This window comes from Moschus berezovskii, chromosome 4 (assembly GCF_049115385.1).
Source record: "Moschus berezovskii isolate FMDL1 chromosome 4, NW_MosBer_1.0, whole genome shotgun sequence".
NCBI classification, from domain to species: Eukaryota; Metazoa; Chordata; class Mammalia; order Artiodactyla; family Moschidae; genus Moschus; species Moschus berezovskii.
In genome coordinates this window covers 77550258-77570152 of record NC_142463.1, presented here as the reverse complement: position 1 = coordinate 77570152, position 19895 = coordinate 77550258, and the positions used below count along the sequence as shown (strand labels likewise).

Sequence of the window (19895 nt, the reverse complement as noted above, 5' to 3'; positions counted from 1 at the left end):
AATGAATGAAGTCAGGTGACTTGGGGTGTACCAGGCTTTATCTAATGAAAGTTCTTGACTTATAATTCTTATTTTACTAATAACTGTTAGCTATGGCTATATTATTTTCTATGTCACTTGTTTCACTGAGCCTGTGATATAATGCTGAACTGACAGTTCCATATGAGATCAATAATTGTAATAAGGTGACTCTGGGTATGGGAAAAAGCAACAAGAGGAAATATTTTCCGGGACCAGGAGGCTAGTAAGACAGTGGTCCAGAGACTTTTGCTACTTGCAAGGCCTGGTCCAATTTTAGCACACTGAGTGGCCCATCACTTCCCTAGACCTGGGAATGAGACTTCCCAGCACCGCGGGACACAATGGCCATGAAATGGTGTCACATGGTCAGATATGTGGCTATGAAGGGACCCTAATGACTGGAAGTTGGTACTTGCCAGCTGCCTCTACAAAGATTACATCATGACCATTGCAAGCTGCTGACCTTCAACACCCCCTGAAAGAAGTTCAGGGTGAAAATCAGGAATGAGGCACTCTGTGCTCTGAAAAAAAAAAAAACTGGCAGAACAGGCCTTCAGATAGTTAGATCTTTTCAGAAAAAGGTTTTATGAGTTCCAATTCTTGCATCTTCTCATACCTAGAAAAACACTGACGTCTTTAATTATGAAATCTGCTTTGGCTATCAAAAAAAAAATTTTTTTTTTTACAATTAAAAGTCAAAATAAAGAAGCTATGGTTCAGACATCCTGGGAAATAACTATTTCCCAGATATCCTGAAAAATGATATTACAGGTGTGATTTCAGATTAGACGCTATGACCTAATATAGAACTTAATGCTCCTGTAATGTACTTTTGCTTCTGTACTTTGCTTGCTGCTCATAAAACCAAAGTTACTCCATTTTAAGATAAGGTTGTTTTTAATTAAAGATTCCTAAAATTGTTTTTGAAAAAATAAATAAATAAATAAAATAAAAAAGGAGCGAGAGGAATGCTTTTGAGAGAGCTATCAGGAAAGGTGTCTTTAAGGAAGTGAAGTGAGAAGGAGCCAGCCATGAAAGACACCAAGGAAAGTGGATTCCAGTTCAGGAAACATACCTACAGCAGGAAAGTACTTAGGATGCTAAGGGACCAGAAAGGAGGTAAACAGGTAGAACAGAGGCTTTGATGAAGGTATAACCAGCAAAACTTATACTGACATTTACTGTGGCAGAATTTGAAGTATTCACATTTTCATCTGATAGGTCTGGAAAAAAAGGGAATGGAGAACTCCAGGATAAATGAAAGCTGCACCTGAAATCCAAAGGAAGGCTCCAGTTGCACAGCTAGAGGTTGTTAAGGATCTGTATGATCTTCCTCAGATTATTCATGAGCATTAACCAATTGCAGGTTATTAATCATGACTAATGTCTTTCCATTTATCTCAATTATGGTTGAGTAATTTCTTATCTAGTGGAAAATTGTCTTGCTTGGATTTAATACGCTATAGAAAAAAATTAGCTTTTCTTATTCAGAAAGGTTCAACATGCCATTTACATAGGATTTGCCACAAAACCTTTGTGCAGGATGGCATGATTGTTCCCAATGATCTCTTGTCTTTCTGTGAAAGGGATATATCTCCTGGTCAATTGCCAGGTAACTTTCAGTGCCTCCTTATGAAAGCAAAATTGTTCCCCATCCCAGTGAATCTGACTAATGCATTACTGTGGATGGTGTCATGTGTCTGGACAGAAGATCTGGAAGCCACTGCCTGCTTCCACCAGTGCTCGTATTCTTTTCCCTCTGCCACGGGAATGACTTGACCTAATTAGCATCACTTCTTCAGTCTTGATCCCCAGATGAAGTAGACCCAAAGCCTGGACCAGACTCACAATCAGTCACAGTTGACATATACACAAGGAAGAAAGAAGTCTTTACTGCAGATAAGCCACTAAGAACTTGAGGCTGCTTGTACTACAGCATTATCTAGTGGAACCTGACCAAAAATACCATTCAACCTTCATTCAGGTTAAATACAGATGTATTCATGTACATATGTGTGTATGCACACAGATGCATACACTTTACCTTCTCAGAGTTAATACAAAAGAATGAATGAGGGATTTTTTTCCCCCAAATTTGAAAACCCATATATCAAGAGGTTACCTTTTGTTTTTGGTCACATATAATAAGGTTTCCATTTTAATTCTAAACAGGATTTCTATTTCTAATGTTTCATTTTAAATGAACAAGCTCTGATTCTCATTTTAGAATAAAATTTTTATTTCTTATAGCAAAAAATTTTAAATGATTAATAAAATATTATGCTGAATAAAAGACACCAGACAGACAAAAAAATGTATGATTCCTTTTATGTGAAATGTCCTAAAAAGGCAAATTTATAGAGACAGAAAATAGGAGAGTAGTAGCTGTCTATGGCTAGGAGTGAAAATGGCTACTAACTGAAAATGGAATGACAGATTCTGGGTAGAAGATGAAAATGTTCTAAAACTAGTTGACAGTGATGGTTGTACAACTCAGTACGTTTACTTTAAAAAAAAATCATCTACCCAAAATGGATGAATTCTGTGGTATATAATTATATCGCAATAAAGTTAGTTAAAAACAATTTTCAAAGGGTATGTCATACCAAAGAATTTCTCAAGGTCAAAAAAATTATTTCAGTATCAGTTTTAAAAACTGCCAATTTAACCTTCTGTTCTATTTTATCATAGGTGTGTTTTATTGATTTTTGTATCAGTATCTGCTAATAATTTTGGTTGTCTGACACCCTTTTTTATTAATATTACAAGTAACACTGCGCTATCCGGGGTGACTAGATATATGTAGTGTCACAGTTAATCAAATATTCTGTTTAAAACAGATAAAACCATTCACGCAAATAAATTTGTATTTGTTCATTGAGACCACTTTAAAGTATCTTCTTAAAGTAACTGTAAATGTTTAACTTTTCATTTTGATCACACCAACCACCTGTAAAAACTAGCAGGCTATCAGGGTTACACTAGAACATCCTATCAGAACTCCCAAACTGCAAAAATAAAACACCATCTTCAAAACTCAACGGAATAAAGTATATTAAATTCAAATCTGGTCTTCTAATATTATTTTCCTGAAATACTTGTAATAATTTTCCCCAGTGCCACTGACCAATAAACAAAATATTGTTATCTGCACAAAAGAACTATATAGTTCTTCTCCCTTAAGATTCTCGTGGATTTTACTTTCTTTTAGCTACACAACATCCAATCTTATTTCCAGATATAAAACTGGGTATAGATTCTGCTGTTTCTCTGGTTGTTCAGCGATTAAGAATTTACCTGCAATGCAGAGGATGCAGGTTCAGTCCCTGAGTCGGGAAGATCACCTGGAGAAAGAAATGGTAACCCATGTTAACTCTCGCCTGGGTAACTCCACGGACAGAGAAGCCTGGCAGGCTACAGTCCATGGAGCTGCAAAAGAGTTAGCAACTCAACAACATAGATACTGCTAGAGCCTGTCCTTTTCCGTATCTGCATTTCCAGCCTTCAAATCTACTCTGTGAGCTACTATTTCATTCTTCCTGACAGAGCTGATTTCCATTGCATGCAACTAACCCCCCTCATTGAGACAGGTGTTATTGGCTTAACAGGATTTATTTCTCCAAATAAAAGGTTTCTAAATGATTTCTTTGGGTTTTTAAATTCTTTGTGTTTATCTCTCCTAATGAAATCTAAATAGGAGATTTTGTCAGGACTGATGCTCAACACAGCTCTGTGTCATCCATCAATAACATTTACTCACCATTTATCAAGACAAATTTATTTTAAATTCTATTTGGTCTAGTAACCTGACTGGAAAGACCAATACAATACAAACCAAATTTACTGAAAACATATCAGTGGCAAATTACTGTGATAACTGTGTCCGTATGTATGAAAAAAATGCACAGGCCATATAATTCATTAATCTATTTCATTAATATTTAGAGTTCCTACACTTCTACCTTCAAGGAGTTTAATTTATTGGAGCTAGACAGGCAATCAAGATTTTAGAGAGGAGAAATAAAAATACCTCTTTATAAGGCAAAACATATTAGGTATTATGAGATTCAAAACACTATTATGGGAAGCTCAGAATGGGAAGAAATTAATTCTAGCTGGAGAATGAAAATGTCGTTAGGAAAGAGGTCACTTTACAATGGGCCATAAATAACAGAAAGGATTTTGGTTTGTTGAGACCCAACAGTAAATTGTAAGGTGCAAATAAATCACTGAGGAATCCTGTTAAAATACTGATTCTGATTCATTTGGTCTGGAGTGGGTTCTGAAACTGCAATTCTAACAAGCTCCCAGGTGATCCAACAGACTCATGGAACATATTTTGAGTGCTAAGGTGAAAGACAGAAAGGTAGGTAGGTGAGGGAAGAGGCAAGGAAAGCCAGGGTGTAGCCTAATCACCAAGAGCCTGGATGACACCATGTGACAATATATTCAGTTCTCTGTGAGGATGTAGGTCAACCTACAGGCAAAACATCAGAAGAATGAAGACCTTCTGAGGCTATATTAATGGTTCTCAAAGGTAACCACAGTTCTACTTAGGGTTGGAGCAATGGGAGTAAGAAGAAGGCACTAATTCCAGAGATACCAAGAAGATAAAACCAAATGGGACTTCTCAGATATGTAAAGAACAGAGAGTGAGTGAAAGCATAAATAGAAAGTAAGACACAGCACTGATATTTTATCCTAGATAGCTAAGAAAACTGCCACACCATTAACAGAGAACTAAATGAAAAAGATAGCAGGGATGGGAAGAGAAATGTTAGAATTAGGGAATTGTAAAACATAATTTAGTTTAGAAATTAAGCTGCAGTGATTAGCTGAAGGGATGAGTAGGAACACCTATGTAAGGTTTCCTGTTGCTCTCATGGTTAAGTCTGGCAAGTTAAAATTCCATTTGTAACAGCCTCTTAATAGTGGCAAGGGACTGTGCAACCGTCACATGCTCTTCTCCTCTGAGACAGCTAATCATTCAGTTTGTCCTAGAGCAATTACAGTGACAGAATTTATGGCCAAGCTGAGTATAACTTTTATTCTGGAACCCTCAATTAGAAAACTATTCCATCAACTGACCAAAAACTGATCTCCACATTCTTTGACCTAGGTTCTAGCTCTGCCCTTCAAAACTATAAACATTTAATCCACTGGAAGAACTCTTCATAAAGTTTGTTTAAAAGATCAGCTCAAGTCTTTTTCCAAGCTAAACTACATTTTGTTCTTCCAGCCTTTCTTCAGAGGCCATGGTTGCCAGAACATATCATCAGTGAAACGCCTTAGTTTATTCTCCTTCACGATGGCAAATGTACAGTGAGACTGTTATGACTGCAGCAGCCCTCCCCACTCCTTGTGCCAGGGAAAGACAGCGCTGTTGGATCCAAACCCTCATTCTGCCAAGCCCAGACTAGATCTAAGACTCTCGCAAAACAGTATTCCAAACAATCAGGTCACTGGCATCCACACTTCCGTGGATATAATATCCACATAATATTTCATAATATCCCTTTGCTGTTTTCTGATACAGACTATCAACTCCCCTTTAAAATACAGAAGGTAGAATGGAACTTCAGCTGCAAAGACAGTTCAAATTACAGTACAATTAATACCCCATATGACCTTGAAAATATATTTGTTCAGAAACTGTGTCATTTGGATATATTATCATTCAGTCACTGAAAACCACGAGGAATGCTTGTACATAAAATGGTTCTATACACAATCTATCCAAATTTACCCTGCAAGTTCCTCATTTAATTCTACTGTTGACCATAGATTCTCACTCATAAGGAGAACTTGAGGATTTTTTATCTTTCTACTTTATTCACCTACTCTTCCTCCTCTGGGAGGAATATAAAAGTATCTAACATGTAAGAAGGCTGAGCTGGTAGACAGTGGAGTGTCTAGAAGGTGGAACAGAAATAGTCCTGGATCAGCCCTATTTTCCTTTATCGATTCCTCTTTATTCAACCATTAAAATGCTAAGACTCATGAAGGCAGGATCAAGATGAGGGTCAGAGAAAGGGGAACACATGACTTGCCTGCTGTAATCCTGTATTTATCTAAAGATCCGAAAGACCGATTATGCTTTACAGACTATTAGCTTTTGTTACAGTTTCTACTGCTGAACAACAAAACAACCCAAGATATTTTGTTTTTATATTTTATTATGCTCAGTGGTTTATTAGGTCAAGAATTCTGACAGGATACAGCAGAAATGGGATGTCTCACCCGCATTATATTTGGGGCCTTGGCTGAGAAGATACCATGCCTCAATGCTAAGGACTGACATCATGCTAGACATCTTTACTCACAAGCTAGTCATTTAATGCTGGATGTTGCCTGGAACTTTAGCTGAGGCTAAAGTAATTTTACACACACATATTAGAGCTCAACAACTAATTCCCAGGATTTCTCAACAACTACTAGCTTTTGGAAAGCTGCTGCTGCTAAGTCACTTCAGTCGTGTCCAATTCTGTGTGACCCCATAGACAGAAGCCCACCAGGCTCCCCTGTCCCTGGGATTCTCCAGGCAAGAACACTGGGGTGGGTTGCCATTTCCTTCTCCAATGTGTGAAAGTGAAAAGTGAAAGTGAAGTCACTCAGTCGTGTCCAACCCATAGCGAGCCCATGGACTGCAGCCTACCAGGCTCCTCCATCCATGGGATTTTCTAGGCAAGAGTACTGGAGTAGCTTGCCATTGCCTTCTCCGTATTTGGAAAGCTAATTCTTTCCAAAATAACCTTTTCAACCAAAATGTGAGTGATTTCTTCAATAGCTTGTTCAAATAAATATATACACTGTTACATTTCCTCCCTGCTTTGGGACCACACCTCAGGCAGTGGCACTTTTCTAGCTTCAACTCTGTGTCAACATAGCTCATGTGGAAGTGGTCCCTTCTCCACAGCTCCAAGAAACCTTGAGTTCCAGCAACACTATTTCTATCTCTCGTCCCTTTAAAACTAGCGGTTCTAACGGCTTTTTATTACTGCAAGTCTCTAAATGCCTCAATATCCTTTCTTTGTTCCTGAAACTTGCCCAAAATGCTATAAATAGTCCTTGCATTAAACTCTCTTAATTTAAATCAATGGAGAGAATTCTGATTCTTATCATGATCATGATTAATACAGGCAAACAATAGGAGCTAAATAAAGATGGTTCCGAGAACAAATGTGAAAAATTAATAACCAGATTTCTGATATCTTCTAAGTATTTGATAGAATTGTTAAATAGCATAATTGTCCCTCCATTGATAAAGATTATACACACACACACATATACACATACAAACACACGCACATATACACATACAAACACACGCACATATACACATACAAACACACACACATATCAGAGCTAGAAGTCTCAACAATAGAGCTAATTATTCTTTCAAAAATAACCTTTTCCACAAAAATATGAGTGTTTCTTTCAAGCTTTTGAAATAGTATATACATTGTTATGTATATAACATAACATATACATTGTTATATACATAACATATAATATATAGTGTTATACATATAATATATACAATATATATATAACAATGTATGCTGCTACTGCTGCTGTCACTTCAGTCATGTCCGACTCTGTGTGACCCCATAGACAGCAGCCCACCAAGCTCCCCCATCCCTGGGATTCTCCAGGCAAGAACACTGGAGTGGGTTGCCATTTCCTTCTCCAATGCATGAAAGAGAAGAGTGAAAGTAAAGTCGCTCAGTCATGTCCGACTCCTAGAGACCCCATGGACCACAACCTACTAGGCTCCTCCGCCCATGGGATTTTCCAGGCAAGAGTACTGGAGTGGGCTGCCACTGCCTTCTCTGTAACAATGTATATACATTGTTATATATAATATATACTATATATATAACATATACATTGTTATATTTCTAATTTACTATAAAAATAATCTTAGTTATCCACCATTCTCATTAAAAATGATCACCTCCTTCTTTTCAAAGTGTTTATACTAAATACTAAATAGTTCTGTTGCTTTCAAAGCTTTGTCGGAGCTTGAAATTAATTGTTTGTCTGTACCTTCCAGATGGAGAAGGAAATGGAAACCCAATCCAGTATTCTTGCCTGGAAAATCCCATGGACAGAGGAGCCTGACGGGCTATAGTCCATGTGGTTGCAAAGAGTGGGACATGACTAAGGAAACACGCACATACCTTCCAGAACCTTTTTTCTGCCCCATTATTTTTAAAAAGAATTTTTACCTCAGAAGCTCCAGCTTCTAAGCACTAAGTCTACATACCATGACTTCTTGAGGTCGACTAGTGGTGATGACAATAATTACATCTGTAAATTCCCTGATTATCCTAAATAATATAGATCTTCACTTTATCGTCTATTATTTACTGAGCTATCATTTACTGGTAAGTGTTTCACTGTGATATATTCACCTATGCTCTGTTTCAACTACTATTTCTTCTATACGTTACAGTATTTAATAAAAATAAAGGCAACTTATTTTACTATATTCTTTTCCTCCCAAAGAACTTTTTATTTTATATATGGACAAGTTTGTCCCTATTCTCTAGGTAAATTTTTTGCAAGTCTCATCTTATTCTGGCCCAGTTCTAAAACTATTACTACACTTTTTATCCTTTTCTTATTCTCTTTTTACAAATTATCATTGCTGTTCTCGACCTTCCACATCTATTCTCGTCCTTTTAAGTCAATATCCTCTGCATTCTCCGTGTTCTATTGAGAGCTGATATCATTTTCTCCTAACTGGATTATTTGAAAACTCAGAACAATACTTTGTTTTACTTTCCTATCTCTCTTGATGTATACTGTCATTTAGAGTTTCTGTCATATCTTCCAGCTGAACTCCAAGACTGTGATAACAAGATATGAATATTGCATTTCCTTGTTCCAAAGAATCCTTAACATAGCATCTTACACAAAAATATTTAACAGGTATTTAATAGGTACTTACTTGTAATGCACTGTGAGAAAAAAATAAATGATTATAAGCCAAAGAACTTACTCTTTAAAAAGCTTCTGATCTGCAAATGTATCCCAATAAACCACATTAAAGACTTACTCAATGACTCAGCAGTAAACACTCTGCCTGCAATGTAGAAGCCTAAGGAGCAAGGGTGCAATCCCTGGGTTGGGAAGTTCCCCTGGAGAACAACATGGCAACCCATTCCAGTATTCTTGCCTGGAGAATCCAATGGACGGAGGAGCGTGGTGGGCTCCACGGGATAACAAAGAGTCGGACATGACTGATCAACTGAGCACACACACAAATTACATTAGCACAATGAGGAATGAAAATCATATGATCATCTTAATAGATAAAGAAAAAGCATTTGACAAAATTCAACATCAATTTAAAGAAAAATTCTCAACAAAGTGGGAATAAAGGGAGCATACCTCAATATAATAAAGTTCATATATGACAAACCCAGAGCTAACATATACAGTGGTGAAAGACTGAAAGCTTTTCCTCTACAATCAAGAAAAAATGAGGTTGTCCACAACCACACAAGAGAAGACTCTACACATGGACATCACCAGATGGTCAACACCGAAATCAGATTGATTATATTCTTTGCAGTCAAAGATGGAGAAGCTCTACACAGTAGACAAAAACAAGACAGGGAGCTGACTGTGGCTCAGATCATGAATTCCTTATTGCCAAATTCAGACTAAATTGAAGAAAGTGGAGAAAACCACTAGACCATTCAGGTATGACCTAAATCAAATCCCTTATGACTATACAGTGGAAGTGAGAGATGGATTTAAGGGACTAGATCTGGTAGACAGATTGCCTAATGAACTATGGACAGAGGTTCGTGACATTGTACGTGAGACAGGAATCAAGACCATCCCCATTGAAAAGAAGTGCAAAAAAGCAAAATGGCTGTCTGGGGAGGCCTTACAAATAGCTGTGAAAAGAAGGGAAGTGAAAAGCAAAGGAGAAAAGGAAAGATATAAGCAGCTGAATACAGAGTTCCAAAGAATAGCAAGGAGAGATAAGAAAGCCTTCCTCAGTGATCAATGCAAAGAAATAGAGGAAAACAACAGAATAGGAAAGACTAGATATCTTAAAGAAAATTAGAGATACCAAGGGAACATTTCATGCAAAGATGGGCTCCATAAAGGACAGAAATGGTATGGACCTAACAGAAGCAGAAGATATTAAAAAGAGGCGGCAAGAATACACAGAACTGTACAAAAAAGATCTTCATGACCCAGAAAATCACGATGGTGTGATCACTCACCTAGAGCTAGACATCTTGGAATGTGAAGTCAAGTGGGCCTTAAGAAGCATCACTACAAACAAAGCTAGTGGAGGTGATGGAATTCCAGTTGAGCTATTTCAAATCCTGAAAGATGATGTTGTGAAAGTGCTGCACTCAATATGCCAGCAAATTTGAAAACTCAGCAGCGGCCACAGGACTGGAAAAGGTCAGTTTTCTGTCCAATCCCAAAGAAAGGCAATGCCAAAGAATGCTCAAACTACCGCACAATTGCACTCATCTCACACGCTAGTAAAGTCATGCTCAAAATTCTCCAAGCCAGGCTTCAGCAATACGTGAACTGTGAACTTCCAGATGTTCAAGCTGGTTTTAGAAAAGGCAGAGGAACCAGAGATCAATTTACAAACATCCACTAGATCATGGAAAAAGGGAGAGAATTCCAGAAAAACATCTATTTCTGCTTCATTGACTATGCCAAAGCCTTTGACTGTGTGGATCACAGCAAACTGTGGAAAATTCTGAAAGAGATGGGAATACCAGACCACCTGACCTGCCTCTTGAGAAACCTGTATGCAGGTCAGGAAGCAACAGTTAGAACTGGACATGGAACAGACTGGTTCCAAATAGGAAAAGGAGTATGTCAAGGCTGTATATTGTCACCATACTTATTTAACTTCTATGCACAGTACATCATGAGGAACGCTGGGCTGGAAGAAGCACAAGCTGGAATCAAGATTGCTGAAAGAAATATCAATAACCTCAGATATGCAGATGACACCGCCCTCATGGCAGAAAGTAAAGAAGAAGTAAAGAGCCTCTTGATGAAAGTGAAAGAGGAGAGTAAAAAGTTGGCTTAAAGCTCAACATTCAGAAAACTTAAGATCATGGCATCTGGTCCCACCACTTCATGGGAAATAGATGAGGAAACAGTGGAAACAGTGGCTGACTTTATTTTTGGGGGTTCCAAAATCACTGCAGATGGTGATTGCAGCCATGAAATTAAAAGACGCTTGCTCCTTAGAAGGAAAGTTGTGACCAACCTAGACAGCATATTAAAAAGCAGAGACATTACTTTATCCACAAAGATCCATATAGTCAAAGCTGTGGTTTTTCCAGTGGTCATGTATGGATGTGAGAGTTGGATTATAAAGAAAGTTGAGCGCAGAAGAATTGATGCTTTTGAACTATGGTGTTGGAAAAGACCCTTGAGAGTCCCTTGGACTGCAAGGAGACCCAACCAGTCCATCCTAAAGGAGATCAGTCTTCGGTGTTCATTGGAAGGACTGATGTTTAAGCTGAAACTCCAATACTTTGGCCACCTGATGTGAATAGCTGACTCATTTGAAAAGACCCCGATGCTGGGAAAGATTGAGGGCAGGTGGAGAAGGGGACGACAGAGGATGAGATGGTTGGATGGCATCACTAATTCAATGGACATGGGTATGGGTGGACTCCGGGAGATCATGATGGACAGGGAGACCTGGCATGCTGCGGTTCATGGGGTCGCAAAGAGTCGTACAGGACTGAATGACTGAACTGAACTCTCATCACTTTTATTCAACACAGTATTGAGAGTCTTAGCCACAGCAATCAGACAAAATAGTTAAAAAGAATTATAAATTGAAGAGTGAGAAGTAAAACTATCACTGTTTGCAGATGACATGAGACTATAAAAATAGAAAAAAAAAAAAAACTCCACCAAAAAACTATTAGAATAAATGAATTCATTAAAGCTGCAGGATACAAAAATCAACATACAGAAATTTGTTGTGCTTTTATAACCTAATATGAACTATCAGAGAAATAAGGAAGATAATTCCACTTACAATAACTTCAATGAAAAAATACCAAGGAATAAATTTAACTAATAAGGTAAAAGATCTATACTTTGAATACTATAAGACACTGATAGGAGAAATTGAAGACAATGCAAATAAATGGAAATATATACCATGTTCATGGACGGAAAGAATTAATATTGTTAAAATGTCCATATTACCCAAAGCAATCTACAGATTCAATACAAGCCCTATCAAAATATGAATGACATTTTTCACAGAAGTGGAACAAATAACCCTAAAATTTGTATGGAACCACAAAAGACCTTGAATAATCAATGCAATCTTAAGAAAGAAGAATAATGTGAGCAGTATCATGTTCCCTGGTTTCAAACTACGCTAAAAAACTATAGTAAACAATATGGTACTGGCACAGAAACAGATACATAGATCAATGAAACAGAACAGAAAGTCCAGAAATAAACCCATGCTTATATGGTGAATTAATTTATGAAAAGTGGTACAAGAATATATAGTAGAGAAAATACAGTCTCTTCAATAGATGGTGATGGGAAACCTGGACAGTGACATGCAAAAGACTGAAACTGAACCATTTTCTTATACTAAAAAAAGAAGTAAACTCAAAATGGATTAAAGACTTAAATGTAATCCGTCCGTTCAGTCGCTCAGTCGTGTCCGACTCTTTGCGACCACGTGGACTGTAGCCCATCAGGCTTCTCCGTCCATGGGATTCTCCAGGCAAGAATACTGGAGTGGGTTACCATTTCCTTCTCCAGGGTATCTTCCCAACCCAGGGATCGAACCCGGGTCTCCCACATTGGAGGCAGACGCTTTAACCTCTGAGCCACCAGGGAAGCCCTTAAATACCTGAAACCATAAACTCCTAAAAGAAAACAAAGGCAGCTGCTCTTTAACCTTGGTCTTAGCAATATTTAAGAATTTGTCTCTTCAGGCAAGGGTACCAAAAGCAAAATTAAACAAATGGGACTATATCAAGCTAAGAAGCTTCTGCATAGCACAGAAAGCCATTAACAAAATGAAAAGGCAACCTACTGAATGGGAGAAGTTATCTGCAAGTGATATATCTGATATGGGTGTTATATCCAAAATATATAAAGAACTCCTTCAACTCAATATAAAACGAATAATCACAAAAAAGAAAATAAGCAAAAAAAAAGAAACAATCCAATTTAAAAATGAATAGAAGACCTGAATAGACAGTTTTCCAAGGAAGACATAAAGATGGTCAGAAGACAAAGGAAAAGAATGTTCAATGTCACTAATCACTAGGGCAATGCAAATCCAAACCATAATATGGCAGACATCACCTCATACCTGTCTGAATGGTTTTTATAAAATGAATAACAAAAAACAAGTGTTGGTAAAAATTTGGAGAGAAGGAAACCCTTGTGCACTATTGGTGGGAATGTAAATAGGTGCAGTCACTATGGAAAACAGGATGAATGTTTCTCAAAAAATTAAGAATGATCATATGATCCAGCAATCCCACTTCTGAGTATTTATCTGAAGAAATGAAAACACTAATTTGAAAAGATATATGCACCCCTATATATCTTTGGGCTTCCCAGGTTGTGCTAGTGATGAAGAATATGCCTGCCAATGCAGGAGACATAAGAGATGTGGGTTTGATCCCTGGGTTAGGAAGATCCCCTGGAGAAGTGAATGGAAAACCACTTCAATATTCTTTCCTGGAGAATCCCAAGGACAGAGGAGCCTGGTGGGCTATGGTCCACAGTGTCACAAAGAGTTGGACACAACTAAAGCAATTTAGCCTGCATGCAAGCACCCCAATGCTCACTTGCTTCCCTAGTGGCTCAGACAGTAAAGAATCTGTCAGTACAGTGTCAGAATCTCCTGCAGTGCAGAAGACCCAAGTTTGATCCCTGGAAGATCCTTTGGAGTTTGATCCCTGGAAGATCCTTTGGAGCAGGGAATGGCTATCCACTCCAATGTTCTTACCCAGAAAATTGTATCAACAGAGGAACTTGGCAGGTTAGAGTCCATGGGTTTGCAGAGTGGCACACAACTGAGCAACCAACATTTTCACTACTTTTTTTTTCATTCTCACAGTAGCATCATTTGCAACAGCCAGGTTATGGAAGTAATCTAAGTGTCCATCAGTAGATGAACAGACAAAGATGCTGTGTATATATGTACACAACTGAATATTACTCAGCCAGAAGAAAGAATAAAATTTTGCCACCTGCAACAATATGGATGGACATAAGAGGGTATTATGAAGTGAAATAAGTCAGACAAATGTTTTATCATTTCATTTATATGTAGAATATAAAAAACAGAACAAATAAATAAAACAAAACAGAAAAAAGATCCATAGATACAAACTAGTAGTTTGGAAGAAGGAGGGAGAAATAGGTTAAAGGGATTAAAAAGTGCAAATTTTCAGTTATAAAACAACTGAAGTCACAGGTATGTAATGTGCATGTAGAGAATATAGTCTATAATATTGCAGTAACTTTATGATGGTTACTAGACTTATCATGGTGATCAATTCATAATGCATATAAATGTCAAATCATTACATCATACAGCAGAAACTACTATACTGTTGTATATCAACTCTACTTCCATTATAAAAAGATTAAAAAAAAAGCACCTGGACGGGGTATGGTATATATACTCATAAATAATCTAGGGAAATAAGAGATGCAATTGTAAATATAAACTGAATATGAAAATTGTCAATCTCGAAGTTCTGAAAGGTAAAGTTAGTACACTTCAAAAGCAATAATTGATACCAGGTTAGGGTATGCTGGACAGTGGTAGGGTTCTACAGAGACGCAGGCTAAAAAGGGAGCAGTAGAGACAGCAGGCCAAATGAAGACGAGCTTCTTAAACTTGCTTGTCGAGCTGCAGTTAATGGTTGCAAAATTCAACTTAGTAAAATATAATCAAGCAGGACTCATACACTTGGATTCATCCTGCTTGCTAGTGTTGTACTGGACCCATAGAAAAGTTAAGGCCCTCTTCTAGAGAAGCCAGCCACATAGGTTAAGGTAAAGATACAATATTGCACATTATTATATGCACTGCTTGAAAAAGCGGTGGTAAGTATGTTGCTGAAACTTACATTCTTTTAAAACAGAATTCACAATTACAAAACAAAATTAGGTGGAAAAACAATTGTTTTATTTAGAATGAGAAAAGAAAGCTCAACAGCTGATTGCAGTCACAGGGTTCTAGATTCCTTTCTTCTGAGATGGCTTTAAGCAATTCACCAGAAATGCTTACTTAGAAATGCTTCTGGCCCCGAGCATCCTGTATCAAGCATCGAAACTGGACTGGAGATTCGTTTCACAAACAGGATGCTTGCGGCTGGTGCACTGGGACGACCCAGAGGGATGGGATGGGAAGGGAGGTGGGCGGGGGGTTCAGTGTGGGGAACACATGTACACCCGTGGCAGATTCATGTCAATGTATGGCAAAACCAATACAATATTGTAATTAGCCTCCAATTAAAACAGATAAATTTATATTTTTTTATAAGAGAAATGCTTCTGTGTAGCCATTCTGTCAATCCTTTCCCACCTAGAACCTGTACTACTCCCAGTATCTTGCATTTTCCAGAGACGTAGGCAAAAAAACAGCCCAAGTTCAAATTTCATTAGCTTCACCTAAGATCGGCCTCAGACTACAAGAGGCTCATTAAAACAGTGATTCTTGGTGGAGGCCAGGACACTTAGAATCTGGGGAAAGAGAAACCACATGACAAATTTAAACCATCCCAGATGATCCTGATACACACTTGCCACTCTCTACATACTCCCTGTACACATCCTCCCCACCCCAAGCTTCACAGTGCAGAGCCCCAAAGGCTAACGCTCATAGTCTCACGGCTCCAGTGGTAAACAATCCTGCCAATGCAAGAGACACAGGTTCGGTCCCTGGGTCAAGAGGTCCCCTGGAGAAGGCAATGGCAACCCACTCCAGTTTTCTTGCCTGGGAAACTCCATGGACAGAGAAGCCTGGTGGGCTACAATCCACCAGGTCCCAAAGAGTCAAACATGACTTAGCAACTAAACAACAATGGTATCTTAGAAGGCAATACTGATCAACTGTCCTTGATCTGAACATAAAGTATGTGTGAAACAACAACACAAAAAAGTCAGTGTAAACTTTTTACAAGAAAACAAAAAATAATTCCACTGTTTTACAATTTAAACACACTGAAAGGTCACGTGATTTCACCAAGTGTATAAACCAGATACTCTGTCTGAACTTCCCCAATACACCTGTGCCTACCACTTCACTTAATCCTAAAGGGAAAAAAAGGCGGGAGTTTTGCATATTCCTCTTTGGGGTCTGAGTATGCTTGTTCACTGTATAACTTCTCTCCCAGAATAAATCAGTGGTAAAGTCTGTTGCTTTACTTAACACCTCAAGGTAACACTTACCTACTGCACAGGCCTCTCAGTAATGAATACAATGTTCCCATCTCAACTCTTCTATCAGCAGCACCTGAGAGAAGCTGCAGTGGCATTGAATGGCCTCGCAAGAATGGTATTATTCTCTTCCAAAACAAAATTACAACCATCAGCCTACAGGCACCACAAGTCGGCCAGTGACCGAGTTAACTTCTCTCCAACTATCCTGAAAGTTCAGAGGGCCCTTTGGTCTCTAGGGTTCCCCGGGTTAGGTTTAAAAATGAAAGCGCCAGTGGTGAGTTGGGTGGCAGGAGCTATCTAAAAAATCCTGAGCTCCGCAGCGCAGGAGCTTCCTAGTTGGACACACGAACTGTTTTCTCCTGAAGAGGGATTCCCTCAAGCCTCTTCCCACTAGACTTAAGACTCACCTCCGGCGCCACCCAAGTCTCCAATCCAAAACCAGCAACAACACTAAATCAAGAATAATTTCCGTAGACTCGGGTGATTTCGCTCCCAGGGTTCAGGGCTGGCTGCGCTCTAAAAGAAGCTGCCAGGGGCGGGGGCACTTTCGGGCCACCGCCTCCCCGGTTTCAGCACTGTCCCTGGAAATATCCGCGTCAGAGAAGGAAAGAGGAGAAAAGTGGGAAATGGCACAACTTTGCAGACTCCACGAAGCCACGGCCCTGCCGAACGCAAGGTCAAAGTGCAGAAGAGTGAACTGCAGCAATTCGGGACCTGCTGGGAGTCAGCCCCGGGGGCGGCGAGCAGCCAGGCAGGATCAGGCGACCTGGGAAGACCAACCCACCCCCGGCTCCGAGCCTCCGGCGGGGCCGGGTGAGCGCGCGAGGGCGGCCGCCGCGCGGGGGACCAACTCCGGGAGTTGACTTGGAACTTTCCCGGGACGCGCTGCGGCGCAGTCCTCACCTTACTGAACACCTCCAGGTCGTCCTCGTCCTCGTCCAGATCCAGCACCTCGGCCTGCAGCAGGGCGGAGGAGCTGATGCTGCCAGGGAGGGGGGCGTCACCCGCCGGGCTGTCCCCGCCGGCGCCCCCAGCCGGGAGGCCCCAGGAGCGCGCCCGAGACGCCCGGCACTCGCCCTCCATCCCGAGAGTGCGCGCCGGCCCGGCCGTCGCCGCCAGCCCGGCTTCCCCGAGCTTGCCCATTGGCTCCCGCGCATCCTGCGCCTCCCCGGCCGGCCCCGCTCCAGCCCCACGTCCGCTGCGCAGACGCGGAACTGCTGGAGCAAACGCCCGGCCTGGGCTCGTCCCCACCTGGCTTGGGGCCTGCCGGAGGCGAAGGGGTGGGACTCTGGGGCGCTGGGGCTCTGGCTAGGGTGGGGCCTGGGACGCGGTCCCCTGAAGGTAGGGAGTGGGACCTGGCTGCTGGGCTGCCCTGCGAGGGCTTCTACGGGGGCGGGGGTCTGGGCAGAAGCGACAGAGGGAAGCGTGAACTTCAGAGGATCCACAGTGGAGCTGGAAAGCAGTCGACCCATCTCGCCGAGAGGAAAAAAACCAATACTGTATTTCCTGTAGTTTAATGGTTGCTTTTTTCCCCCCGGTTGTGGTTTTCGAGTCCGTCTTTTACTAAGGCTAATGCAAAAACTCTTCTGTTTTGTAATTGATTTTTGACCCAGTGACCATACTGTGTGTTCATTTCACTATCAAGCCAGGGAAGTTGGATTTAAAAACTATTTTCAGCTACTTTCAAATGTATCTTTACTCCTGGAAGTCTTCCTGAAGTCAGTGAGCAAGAATGTTACTAAGGGTCAAGGACAGCAAGCATGACTGGACGTTGCCATCAAGAAACAGTCTTCAGTCTTTACACTGCCAGTGCAAAGCCGTAACTGTTGAGTTGTTTGCTGCTTATTGTTAATATTAAAAATAATTTTAAAAAAAGAAATTCCAAAAATAAAGGAAAATTGAATGTAAATCGATATATTTGGAACTATTTTCAGGTTTTATTACTTACCTCCGCCCCAACTCTTTTCTCCCATCAGCGAGGAAAGAATAGCTAAGAAGTTTGCACATAGAGCAGAGGCTAATTCAAACTTGGTTTCTAAAATGTCTGCGGCAAAATGTTTAGCCTCATGTTTAACATGTTTAACTTCGGAAAAAAATTTAGACGTGTAAGAGAATTTCTCTTTCTGATTAGAAGACAATGTGCCTCTTAGCCAGTCATACTGGTTTCAGTTCATTAACACACTTCTTCAATCAAGTGTGTCTCCCTGCTGGTTGAATATCCAAGCTCCTTCCTATGCTTTATGGCTCCTGTACCCAAAATGCCATCTCCTGCCCATCCTTCAGGAATTAACTGTAATCCCATGTCTTTGAGGAAGATTTTCTGATTGACACAGTCTGTTCCCAATTTAGCATTTACTTTTATTTCATGTCATTGCATTTATTTCATGTAAATGCCTTACATTCTTTATTAAATTATAGCATTTTAAGATTAGAGATCACGTTATTTATTAATAAACCACAGAAGCAGATGTTCTCACTCAAAAAGGCTCTCTGCTAAGAGAATACAAAGGATACAAGTTATTAAAAGACTTTTTCCTCTCTAAGCTCACACTGGCTAGTGAGAATGATTCAAGCTTTTCGAATTGCAGTCTGAACCAGGAAATTCTTAAGGATACTGTGACTCAGAGAATTGCCAGAAAGCATAGAGACAAGCTCAGAAAATGGACAGAAGAAACCAAGCTTGTATCACAGCCGAACTCATCCCATAGTACTAATACAGCAGACATTGCCACCACCAGTACTGAGCACCAGTTATCACACCCACACACACACGCTGCCACTGACAGTGCTACCACCGAACTCCAGGTGCTGATAACCACATCAGTACACAGCTGTCCCTGAGAACTTCCTTTGCTATTATACCACAAAAGTGCCCACAGTCCTCTTTCTCTGTTGATTATTCTACTTTCAAAACCTGAAAGGGGGTTAAAAGACAAATTAGACATTTAAAAGATTTCTAAGCATATTAAGTCCAGATTGATACTAGTCAGCTAAAAAAAAAGAAAAGAAAAAATAATCCATATTATAACTCATTCCTTTGGCCACCAACATTAAAATCACAGTTCCTCACGTACTTTCTATTTTTTTCCCCAATTTCTGCTAAATACACTTCAGCTATGCTTCAAACTCCTGGGAATATAGTCCTTGGCTCCCCAAAGGGGGAAAATCCAAACCTGCTCACATCTGGGGTAGCTCTAAGTCTAAAGGGCTTCCCGGGTGGCGCAGTGGTAAAGAATCCACCTGCCAATGCAGGAAACACAAGGTTTGATCCCTGGGTAGGGAAGAGGTCCTGGAGAAGGAAATGCCAACCCACTCCAGTATTCTTGCCTGGAAAATCCCAAGGACAGAGGAGTCAGGTGGTCTAAAGTCCATGGGGTCACAAACAGTTGGACACCACTGAGCACACACACACACGTCTA

The 19895-nt window shown here is 40.0% G+C and overlaps 1 protein-coding gene across 4 annotated transcripts in view; it reads right to left on the bottom strand.

The window, feature by feature from the left end:
* SNX7 (sorting nexin 7) overlaps positions 1-17624 on the bottom strand; it is a 119885-nt gene extending 102261 nt beyond the window's left edge. The window contains exon 1 of one of the 4 annotated variants that reach the window (XM_055402548.2): positions 17380-17624. In XM_055402548.2, coding sequence (XP_055258523.2) covers positions 17380-17619 — 240 coding nt within the window. In that variant the 5' untranslated portion in view covers positions 17620-17624. Of the gene's footprint in view, positions 1-3318; positions 3356-17379 lie in introns of those variants that run through there. The other 3 variants (XM_055402546.2, XM_055402547.2, XM_088835510.1) reach the window with 3 other exon arrangements.
* Positions 17625-19895: the final 2271 nt, after the last annotated feature.